The sequence below is a fragment of the Callorhinchus milii genome, unplaced genomic scaffold (assembly GCF_018977255.1).
Source record: "Callorhinchus milii isolate IMCB2004 unplaced genomic scaffold, IMCB_Cmil_1.0 Scaffold27, whole genome shotgun sequence".
Taxonomy (NCBI): domain Eukaryota; kingdom Metazoa; phylum Chordata; class Chondrichthyes; order Chimaeriformes; family Callorhinchidae; genus Callorhinchus; species Callorhinchus milii.
The window spans coordinates 1,292,533-1,304,627 of NW_024704768.1; the positions used below are offsets into that span (position 1 = coordinate 1,292,533).

The 12,095-nt window shown below is 55.0% G+C and overlaps 1 protein-coding gene across 1 annotated transcript in view; it reads left to right on the plus strand.

Annotated features, from left to right (window-relative positions):
* pan2 (poly(A) specific ribonuclease subunit PAN2) overlaps positions 1–1,310 on the plus strand; it is a 30,589-nt gene extending 29,279 nt beyond the window's left edge. The window contains 1 exon segment of the mRNA XM_042344146.1: positions 1,018–1,310. Within this exon segment, the coding sequence (XP_042200080.1) occupies positions 1,018–1,028 (11 nt within the window). The 3' untranslated portion in view covers positions 1,029–1,310.
* The last annotated feature ends 10,785 nt before the right edge of the window (positions 1,311–12,095 follow it).

Genomic DNA, 12,095 nt, shown 5'->3' on the forward strand with positions numbered 1-12,095 from the left:
GCTGAGGGCTGTGCAGGGCAGGGAGGGTGGGGGTAGGAAGGTGGCCGAAGGCTCAGACGAAGAGGAGGGTCTTGAGATGGGCCTTGAAGGAGGCGGGCGAGGCGAGGGGAGCGGGGGATGGAGTTTCAGAGGGTGGGGGCAGAGAGGTGATGGTGGGGCTTCGAAAAACACGCCTCTCTCCTGCTTTTGTAACACAACAACATAGGAATTTTCTGGATGAAAAAAGATCATTTGAGACAACATCTAGACGTCTCAGAATATATTGTAAATTGAATTAACTGTGTATTTTTGTGGACGAAACACGGCAGCCAATTGTGCACAGCAGCGCCCCCACGAACAGTCGTAGATTGAGTGACCAAATTTTTTTGAAGGGATTATTATCCCCTGGAAAAGCGATCCACCAATCGACTAACAACCGGGTTCCTATTTACTGCTGGTAAACAGGCGCGCGGAGTAAGGAAACTTAACCAACGTTTCGCTCCGCCCGGGAATCGAATCTGGGTCCTCTCGGTTGCGAGGCGAAGGCTCTAACCACTGAGCTTCAGGACTCCATCTTTTTATTGGATCAGGGACGGTCTTTTAATCCCTTTACCCCTCACGATATCTCTCCAACAATCACTTACAACCTTGCTACGAGCGATTTGTAAACCGCGGGTGTACGGACTGTCTAATGGGGGTTATAACAGGGTTCCAATCCACGACTGTTTGCGGGGACGCTGCTGTGCGCAATTGGCTGCCGCGTTTCACCCACAAAACACACAGTCAATTCACTTTACAGTGTATCCTGTGAAGCGCTTTGAAACGTCTCAAAGACGTGATCGGGCTGTATCAAATGTAAGGATTATTATTATCATTATTATCTCAATTCCCCTGTCAATTCTGCGTCAACATCACACACCTCGTCCCCTGTTGGTGCTTTTTTGCAGTCTGAGATTCTGCCTCCCAAACCCTCTCTCTCTCTCTCTCTCTTTCCGTGTCTCTTAAATTCCAGGTTCTCATTTTTCCCACCTCTGACAGGGCTGCGGTGACTGAAGAGATGGGAATGAACTCGCTGACCCTCGGAGCTCAGGGACGTGTGTCTGGCAAGCCTTCGAGAAGGAAAAAAAGGGTTTTCGTGTTTTTTTTAACGGGTTGTGGAAGAGACCTCGAAAGATCGCAAGGATTTCCTCAAACCTCCTACCTTCCTGAGAGAGAGAGAGAGAGAGAGCGAGCGAGAGAGAGAGAGCGATAGAGAGAGAGAGCTCTGACCTGCTTCAGGTAAAGAGAAGTCCAAGCTGCCTGTCTGCACACTGAGCTGTTGCTCCCTGAGCTCCTGTTTTCGGGCCGGGCCGGTGGTGGAAAGTCGCTGTAAATACTGTAAATACTTTTGTAAACGGTGAGAATTAAAATAAAGCAGGAAATTGCCCCGGAGCAACGAGAAGGTGGTTGTGGTCGGACGCCTCCAACTGTCGGTAAACAGCAACGACAACTCCCCTGCCTCCGCTCGACCGGCCCCGGCCCCCTTCCCGTCCCTCGTGCCCTCCGTTCCGCCATCAGTGGCCGCGCTTTCAGCCACTAAACTTCCCGAAACTCTGGAACACTCCCCCCCACACCCCCAACCCCCACCACTGCACGAGGGTAAATGCAAGTTGTTGTCTCGACGACGTGATGAGGCGCTCTTATCAAATGCAAGGATTATTATTATTATGATGATTATGATTATTGTTTTTCATGTGAAGATTGGTGTCCAGACACATTATTATTGCTCCTCCCCGTTTGCTCTGGACACAGTATGGAATGGTCGCAGCGCTTCTCCTTGGTGTTGCAGACCCACATCCGGGCCACAGATGTTGCTCGGAGCTTGTGGTTGAGACGCCGGGCAGCGCGTGACGTGAAGCTGATTTTTACAGCGTAACTAACAGGCGCAGAAACCAAAACACCGCTCGCGTGCCGTGGCCCTGACCCAGCTTTGCCGGAGCCGGGAGCAGGTCGTTTTTTTTTCACCCTGAGAAACAGCAGAGAGGGGGCGAGACCGGGGTTTATTGTGTCGCATATTAAAGGACAACTTGCATTTATTTACACAGCGCCCTTCGCACGGGGAGGCAGTGTCTCGGAGCGATTGACGGTGGCGGAGCCTGGTGCTGGGAGGGGAGGGGAGGAGAGGAGTGGAGGGGATGGGGTGGGGAGGTGACCGGAAGGACGGTCAAATAGGAAACTTCTTCAGGCGCGACCTGAAAAAAGTGGGGAGTGGGGAGAGGAGTGAACATACAGTAAACACCAAAAGCGGTAACGGTGAACGGTTAACTCCTGGTTCCGTTCCCAGTTGGATGTGTAAATACATCAATAAATAAATGCGGTCGGGATATTGACAGCACGAAGACGTGATCAAGAGAAAGTGACACGTTAAACCAGGGTGGAGCTTACTGCGGAAGGTCAGGCTTCAGCCTTGAATCGGCTGCTCGGTCCAGGGCCTCGTGTGAGAAGCCTCGGCAAATGGATGTGCCGGCAGCGAAGCCAACTCCATCTCCAGGGTCCTCGGCCACAGGTCAACCTAGGCCGGAGCCCTCCTCTCTCTCCTCCCTCCCTCCCTCCCTCTCTCCCTGCGGTCATTTTCTGCCGCAAACCCACCTCACCGCTTGTCCTGCACTTTGCAGCCGGGTCGGAGAAAGCCTCTCCACTGCATCCACAGGAGCTCAGATCCATAAAGGAGGACAGTTTGTACGCAGGTCTTGTACGCTGGCAGAGCAAAATGTTGGGACGAGTTTCCTTTCATCACACACGTGCCTCTGCTTACCGGCAGTGAGTAGGAACCCGGTTGTCAGTGGATTGGCGGATCACTTTTCCGGGGGTAATGATCCCTTCAAAAGAAATAATAATAATAATTTGGTCGCTTCAACCCACGGCTGTTTGTGGGGACGCTGCTGTGCGCAATCGGCTGCCGCGTTTCGCCCACAAAATACACAGTCGCGGCACTTTGCAGTATATCCTGTGAAGCGCTTTGAGACGTCTCGAAGACGTGATAAGGCGCTGTGTCAAATACCAGGATTATTATTATTATTTTTATGCCTCGAGCTTGACCTGCCAAGGGGACCTTGTCCTTGGAAGAGAGATGAACCTGACCAGAGTGACCGTTGCTCCTGCTCAGCCCCCTGCGATCCCTCAGGACAGTGTCCAGGTGTCCACCGTGACCTCGAGTGACCGATAAGAGTCAGCGATTGGGACCCGACTCCCCCTCGTATCTTCCGATCAAATTCCATCGATCTCTTCCCTTGGTCCCCGGGCAGCACCAGGATTCCCCACTAGGGGGCGCCCACCACCATGTCCCACCGGTTGGCCCAGTGTTCGAGGTGCCCGGGGCCAGGGCAGAAGGTCCACACGTGAGGCCTCCAGCAGCACGACATCATCCGCACCACGAAATAATCCCTTCCAAAACAAAATAATAATAATTATGTGGTTGCTTCAACTCACGGCTGTTTGTGGGGACACTGCCGTGCGCAATGGGCTGCCGTGATTCGCCCACAAAATACGCAGTCACTACACTTTACAGCGTATCCTGTGAAGCGCTTTGAGACGTCTCGGTTCAAATGCGAAGATTATTATTATATCATCTGCAAACAGTAGCTGTAATCCAGTCAGAGAGAGACCTGGAACAGGTTACATCAAGTCCTTCCCCCTCGATGCCACCCAACACGTCATTGATGAACACATCGAACAGGGTGGGTGACGATGGGTAGCCTTACCCCCCTCACCCCACTTTCCAGGGGAATGGGCTCAGTGAATGAGTCCACTGATGACCCTCACACGGAGTTTGGGGCTGGAGTACACGTTCCAGATAGAATCCAGGATTTGGCCGTGTAATCCCAAGGCTCCCAGTCGCACCGTGAGGAGCTCATGAGACACCGGGAGGGTGCGAGAGTCAACGGACGCAACGTAGGCGGGTTTCCCTTCAGCCTCGCCAAGTTCTGCCGTCCCGTACAGAGCCACAACCTGCCCCGCACGTTCCTCACGAGCTCGGGGGCCCAGCCTGCTCCTCCCTGATCCACACGGAGAGCCTCCCATGCACACGCCTGTGATATCCGTGCAGTGAGTGTCCTCCTGGAGCATCCTGGAGCTCTGCTGGGGAGCAACCCAGCCAAGAATTGGTCACTCGACGTCAAAGCGTCACTGTTTGGAACGAACTTGGCAAGAGCTCGGGGAGAGGTAAGGTCAAGATCAAAGACCGATTATTATTACAGAGCCCCACCAGAGTTGGGCTCAGGGGAGGAGGTGGGGGCGGTGGAGGGATTCCCCCTTTCCCCCTCCCCTTCCCCCCTCACACTCGCACACATTGGAGATTTCTAAGCTGGCGCGGGTGGGTGGGGTGGGGGGGGGGGTGGCGGGAGTGCAGTGAGTTGTCGGAGACACTGTCCTCCGGTTGAGAGCCTAAACCTCACTCCCGTTCTGTGCGTTGTTCAGGTCGATGTTAAAGATCACTGCGAAAAGAGAAGGGAGTTTTTTTTTCTCTCTCTTTCTCGCTCTCTCCCTCTCTCTCCCTCTCTCTCTCGGTGTCCTGGCCGACAATCTCCCCCCTCCCTCCCTCCGTCCCTCCCTCCCTCCCCGGATAAAGCCTCTGATTCATTCCATGACTGTTGCGGGGCGGAGGGGCAGGGTACGTGTGTGTGTGGGGGGGGGGGGAGTGGGGTAGAGGGAAGGGGGGAAAATTTGCTTCAAATATAAACAACAAAATTCCCTGTTCCACCCCACCCCCCCCTTGGAGGCTTGAAGGGGAGGAGGTTGGGGGTGGGGTAATTTTTCTGCGGTGGGAGGGTTTGACCAGGAGAATGGGACGCGAGTGATCTTCCCCTTCGCTCGTTGCCAATTTACACGTTGTCTTTGTGTCGTTCTGTCTCACTGATCAAAACCTTTGATCTCCACGTTATTGCTTCCAGCAGCGCAGGGAATCGCGGGTCAAGTTCAAGTGTAGTGACTGTGTTTTTTTTCTCTTGCGGGCAGCCAATTTTTCCGCAGCCCAGCGCTCTTCACTCCGCCCTCTCCCCTCCCCCCCCCCCCCCCCCACGCCCCAGAAACAGCTGTGAAGCAAGAGAGAGAGAGCGATTTTACCTGTGGGAATTGTCGGCCAGGAATCCGGGAAAGAGAGAGAGAAACTCGCGTCTCTTTTCCAACAATCTCTTGTAAAGGCAACAGAACAGAGCGAGGAGTCATCCCACTCAACTCCTGTTAACCCTGTGAGCCAAATCCACACGGCTCGCCATTGATATCACAGTCTGGCCAAGCTTTCCCGCTGCTTGTCCAGCGAGGACCACCCTCCCCGTTAGTTAATTAGTTAGTTAGTTAGTGCTTTGGCTGTGGGGTTAACAGGAGCTGAGGGGGAGGATTCCCGGCCCCCAGCGACTGGTCGGCCCTTCCGGGTCCTGATGATGAGCCGGGCCGGGCCGGGCTGTGCTGCCATCGGCAGTGAGTGTCCCGGGACACTGTGGACCCTTCGTGGCTCCGGGAGTGGATGTTTGTGTAATTCTCAGTCTGTTTCGGAGGCTCTTCAGCACAGCGATGGGTTTCCATGTGTCTCTCTGAGCTGATCACCAACATGTGACGGTGTTGGCGGGTGGGAAGTGGGAGGTGGTTGGAAAGTATATGACGGACTGAGTGTTTAACCAGGGATGGAGGGGGTGTGGGGGGGGGTGGGGGCGGTGTGTGGGGGGAAGCAGAGGGAGTGAGGACTAATTAGTGGTTCCGTAGTAGGGATGAGATCTGCAAAATGAGACCTCTCACTCAGAGAATAATCGGCACATTTAATCGGTGTTTCGGGGCAACGGGAGGACGGATCAGCCTCTCCTCCACCCCCACTCACCCCCACTTCCTCCCCAACCGCCTACACCCCCCCCCCCCACCCTTCGGGGAAACTGGGTCACTGGCAGTGCAAAGGAAATAATGTGCAGACAGACAGACAGACAGACAGCAGGTGAGTTGCTGTGACCACAGACCCCGGTTTATCGCTTGGCTTTCACATGTTTCCTTTAGCCGAACAGCGCTCAAGAACCGCATCACTGCTGCTCCGCGACTCAAAAGTTTCCACGACCCCTCTCGTTTGCTCTGATTTTTTTGATCAGTTAGAGAGAGAAAGAGAGAGAGAGAGAGAGAGAGAAAAAAGGAGCGCGAGAGAGCATCTAAGGGTCAGACTGACAGACGCCAGTGCAGACAGGTAAGTTAGGGAGACACACACACACAGACCCACACACACTCACACACACACAGACACACTCACACTCACACACACACAGACCCACACACACTCACAACCATCGCTCTCCCCGAAAACTCCCACCGAGCCGCTGTACGCTTTGTCAGCACGGCGAGGGTTAACGGGAATGGGTTTATCTGTGGGACACATTGTTGCTTCCAACACATGGCTCCGGGATCGTTCCTCTCCCCCCCCCACTCCCCCCACTTCCCCGCCCCCCCCCCCCAGCCCCCACCATCCCAAACTCTAATCCTGTACTAGAAACAAGCGCTGTTTCTCCAGCAAAGACTGTGTGCGTGTGTCTGGGCGCGTGTGTACATGTCTGTGTGCGTGTGCGTGTATGTCTGTGTGTGCGCGTATGTCCCTGTCTGTCTGTATGTGTGTATGTGTCTGTGTGTGTGTCTGTCTCTGTGTCACCATCTGTGTGTGTGTGTGTGTGTGTGTGTCTCAGGTTTGGCCACTGTATCCTCTCCCTCCTGAAAACAGATGGGAGTGGGGAGGGAGGTGGGGAGAGGGGGTGTGGGAGGGAGAGGGAGGGAGCAATAAGAAGCCCAACGCTGCGGAGAGATTGTAACAGCCTTTTTTTGGGGGGGGGGTCAGCTACATGTGATGTGTTTCCGCACGTGTCAACAATCCCAACCTCTCTGGTGTCTCCACATACCTGAGGTCCCTCATCCCTGGTATCATCCTGATCTTTAACATCCCACCCGGCACCGAGACTGAGCAAAACGTGGGAACAAACCCGGGGGGACGTGGAATCAGGGACGGAGAAAGCATCAGCATATTCTTTAGTGAGCGAGTCGTTCGGTTTGTGCTCAGCAGTGGGCACATTGACATTATGAGGGGTTTTGATAGAGTAAATAGGAGTGAAAATGTTTCCTCTATCGGGGAAAGAGGACACAGATTCAAGATAATTGGCAAAAAAAAACAAAGGGGAGACGACGAGAATTCTTTTTACTCGGAGAGTTGTTACGGTCTGGAACGCACTGTCTCAAAGGGGTGTGGAGGCAAATTCGATAATAGCTTTCAAAAGGGAGTGGGGCTAATTGGGGTAAGAGTGGGGGAGTGGGACTATTTAATAATAATAATCCTTGCATTTGATATAGCGCTTCTCACGTCGGGAGGACGTCCCAAAGCGCTTCACAGAACACACTGTAAAGTGAATTGACTGTATATTTGTGGGCGAACGCGGCAGCCAATTGGGGTAAGAGTGGGGGAGTGGGACTAGTTGGTGGCTCTTTCAAAGAGCCGGTACAGGCTCGAGGGGCTGAATGGCCTCCTTCTGTGCTGTAAGATTGTAGGATTCCCCCGACATTGATGGAAAAAGAGAAGAGAGTTTCTCTCCTTCCTGGTCTGTGTTCCAGCCGACAATCCCACCGCCCCCTTCCCCCCAACGACCCCCCCCCCCCACCCCGATAAAACGGGTCACTCACTCCACGGCGGTTCGTGGGACTTTGCTGTGTCCTTAAATCTGCTGATGATTTGCCGTGGAATCTTATAGCTCAATGGTTAGAGCCCTCGCCTCACAAGTGAGGGACCCGGGTTCGATTCCCGGGCGGGTCAAACCTTAGGCAAGTTTCCTCACTCCACACACACGCACACACGCACGCACACACACACGCACACACACGCGCCTCGGTTTACAGCAGGCAGTAGGAACCCGGTTGTTAGTCGATTGGCGGATTCATTTCCGGGGGTAATAATCACTGCCAAAATAAAAAGATCATTTAGTCACCGAATCCACGACTGTTTGCGGGGACGCTGCTGTGAGCTGCCGCGTTACGCCCACAGAACACCCGGGTCACCCCACTTGACAGTATAGTCTGTGAAGCGCTTTGAGACGTCTCGAAGATGTGATGAGGCGCCGGGCCAAATGCATGGGTTGTTGTTATGATGATTAATATCCTAAAAAAGGCCGTGAGGCGTTGGGATCTGGGTGGAATCCTTCCGTTCAGGCAGAGCAGGTTTTATTGGGACCGAAATAGACAGAGCACGGGCAGGGTCTGGCCGGCGGCCAAGCCCCTGATCTCATGAGCAAAGACAAGTCTATAAACCTCCTCTTTTATGCCCCTAAGCTTTTGTTTGCTGTGTATGTGAAATGTTGGATTACATTATGAAATGCCTCTCATCAGGTTTCTGGTTACGTAGGTGTCAGCGTGGCTCAGTCGCTCTCTCTCTTTCTCTCTTGCGCGCGCCTCTGAGTCAATAGGTTGTAGGTTCAAACCCCCGCCCGCCCACGTCAGGGACTCTGGCCTTACAGTCCAGGCTGATGCTCCTGCGCTGGGCCGAAGTGGGGGGGGAGAGAGAGAGTTAGAGAGAGAGAGAGAGGAGAGAGAGAGAGTCGTTAAAGATCTCCCTCAGTCCTGTCTGGGGAAAAAAAGAGAGAGTTTCTCTCTCCCGGTATCTTGGTTGACAATCTCTCCCCCCCCCCCGCCCCCCAAACTCCTTCATCTCCACCCCCAGATAAAATCAGTCACTTCACAACGTTTTCCAAGACAAGGTGATGTTGTGGGCAGATACCCCGTTCTGTTTGCCCACACAGCACACAGTCACTACACTTCACAGGCCCTTTTTTATGTCTGTTTTAAGATCGATCTCCGTATTTTTCGATGACTTTCCTCGTGTCGCCGGCCTGGGGTGTGAGCTCAAGGTTCCACCGCAGGCGCCCGCAAGCCAAAGGCAAGAGCGAGCGCGTCACAGGGACGTAGGGACAGGGAGGAGGCCATTCAGCCCCTCAAGCCCGTTCCATTCTATAAAGCTCACGGCTGGTCTGGACCTCAAACTCCAATTACCCGCCAAGCAAAGGCAAAACCAGGCCTCGGAGTGTAAGATAATAATAATAATAAGAAGAATAAAAACCCTCGCGTTCGATACAGCGCCTGATCACGGGGTTGAGATATCTCAAAGAGCTTCGCAGGATGTCCTGCAAAGTGTAGCGACGGGCGGGCGAGCGGGCGGGCGGGGTGAGCAGGCGGGCGGGGCGGGCAGGCGAGCGGGCGGGCGGGCGGGCGGGCGAGCCCGGCAGAGTTTGCCCCTCGTGAGGTTTGAAAAGAAAACACTCGCGAATTAAGGCAGAATTGGAGACAAGTTCCCGCTATTCTGCGCCGCCTTAAATTTTGAGAGAGAGAGAATGAAAGAGAGAGAGGATTGTCCTCGGAGGTGCGCACTGCCACGTGGGCTAAAACCAGGTGGAATTTCAGCTCCCCCCCCCCCCCCCCACACACACACGCACTTCACAGCGCAGGTTATAAAAAAAATGTCGTTCCACACGACTCCTGTCAGTCACGTCGGCGAGACGTCCCGAAGCTGATCGCGGGACTCGCCATCAAGTGTAGTGACTGTGTGTTTTTGCAGGCGAAACGGGGGAGCCAATCGCGCCCCCCACCCCCGCGGCCCCCACCCCCCCCCCATAAAACCGGTTGGAGACACAACGACTGACGCTGCGTCAGAGATGACCTGACAACCCGCCCTCGAGCTTAGGTTCGAAGCTTATCACACGCAGCGATTAACACAACACCTGTTTGTGTCACGTCGTGGGTTAACCCTTCCCTCACCAGTCTACCTGACGGTTCTATTGATGGTTCACCCCCCCCACCCCCCCCACCAATCCCCATCGTCCCCACTCCTCTCACCCCCTTCCCCCACCACCGCCCTCCAACCGCCCCTCTCCTTAAGCCACGTCTGGCTTTCTTGTGATCCCCAAACTCCCCCCCCCCCACCCCCCACCCATCCCCGCCGCCGCCGTGCTATCAGCTGCGATGGGGGTGGGGGGGGGGGGAGAGGGGGGAAGAGGGAAGGAGTTAGAGGCTACAATATGGGTTCAGTGCTCTCCCCCCTCCACCCGCCCTGGGGTTAAGGAGGGAAGGGGGTCGTTGAAGGTGAGAGAGGCAGTAGGACAGGTGGAGCGGGACTTCATGATGGGGGAGGGGGGGAAGAGAGGGAAATAATCTGTGGGGGGGGGAGGGGAGGTGTTTGGGGGGTATCAGAGGCCATCCTGAATAGGGGTTAATAGAAACATAGGAACAGGAGGAGGCCATTCAGCCCCTCGAGCCTGTTCCCCCATTCTATAAGATCACGGCTGATCTGTACCTCAACCCCAATTACCCCCCTTTGCCCCGTATCCCCGATCCCCTGACCTGACAATCATCTCCCCCCCCCTCAGTCTGGACAGTGTGACTGGATACAGCCATAACCCACAGCCTTTTGGGGGAGAGAGAGAGAGAGAGATTCCCACTCACTTTGGGGGAAAAACTGCCACTGATTTCGCCCCTAAATGGCCCGGATCTAATTTTAAGATGATGCCCCCCTTATTCTGGATTCTCCCCCCCACCCCCCTCCCCCCGTCACCGCCAGAGGATATAGTTTCTCTGTAGCCCCCCCCCCCCCCCCCCCCTCACCCCAGAGGATATAGTTCTCTTACCCCCCCCACCCCCCCCCTCCGCTTATCGAATCCCTTTATTGTATTAATGCTCTGGGGTTGGGGTTGGGGTTGGGATTCGGTGCCGGAGGGGAGGGAGGTTTTCTGTGTCAAATCCCATGAAGACCTGAAATATAATCCTGACTCGTTGCCTTGGCTTTAACTCTGCTCCGATGGGAGGTTTCCTTCTGTGTGTGCGTGTTAGCTTGTGTGTGTGTGTGTGTGTGTGTGCGCGCGTGTTAGCTTGTGCGTGTGTGCATTAACTTGTGTGCGCGTGTTAGCTCGTGTGTGTGAGTGTTTGTGTGCGTGTGTGTGTGTGTGCGTGCGTGTTAGCTTGTGTGTGTGTGTTAGCTCGTGTGCGCATGTGTTTGCGTGTGTGTGTGTGTTAGCTCGTGTGTGTGTATGTGTGTGTGAGTGTTTGTATGTGTGTGTGTGTGTGTGCGTGTTAACTCGTGTGTGTGAGTGCCTTGTGTGTGTGTGTGTGAGTGTATGTGTCTGTGAGTGTTTGTATGTGTGTGTGTGTGTGTGTGTGCGTGTTAGCTCGTGTGTGTGTGTTAGCTTGTGTGTGTGTGTGTGTGAGTGTTGCTGTGTGTGTGTTAGCTCGTGTGTGTGTGTGTGCGTGTTAGCTCGTGTGTGTGTGTATGTGAGTGTTTGCGTGTGTGTGTGTGTTAGCTCGTGTGTGTGTGTGTGTGTGCGTGTTAGCTCGTGTGTGTGTGTGTGAGTGTGTGTGTTTGTATGTGTGTGCGTTGCTGAAGTCATCCACCAAATATTTGTTCAAGGTGACAGACGGTGCCACTCTGCATTCCGTGGCTCCAGACTCTCTCCCTCCGGATCCTCCTTATCCTTGGAGCGACGGACGGACGCACACAGCGCGGCTGATAACCGGGGCCCCCCTCCCAGCTTCCAGTTTTCCCGCATCCCACTCCCGCTCCCTCCCGCGATCGGAGCTGACCGGGTCTGGAGCAGGTCAGGGAAGGCTCGGCATTTCCCGGTTAGGATTCAGGGGCGGGAGGGAGAACACCGGCTCCGGAGACGCTCCCAGAGTTCCCGACTTCCTCAAGGAACGCTGTGGCATTCCGAGCGGTACCCGGTGGTGGTGAGGGTGAGGGGGTGGGGGCGGGAGTGAGGGGGGGGTGGGGGGTCTTCGCCAGGCGAGAGCTGCCTCACATCCGAACACCGGATTCCCAGGATTCTCTCCGGACGGACGGATGGACTGACGGACGGGGCCCCACGATCCTGACGGAATGCCGGGCGCCCACGGGAAGCGCTGAGGAGACGGGCGGGGCCGGGCCGGAGACACTCCCCACAATGCACCTTTTCAGGAATTCTCTTTCCCGGATCCACAGACTTCCCGGAGACGAGGAGCAAATCCACGGCCTCAGATGGGTATTAACCTTTACTGCTCAACGCCAAGCGAGCGAGGGAGGGAGCGAGGGAGGGAGCGAGCGAGGGAGCGAGGGA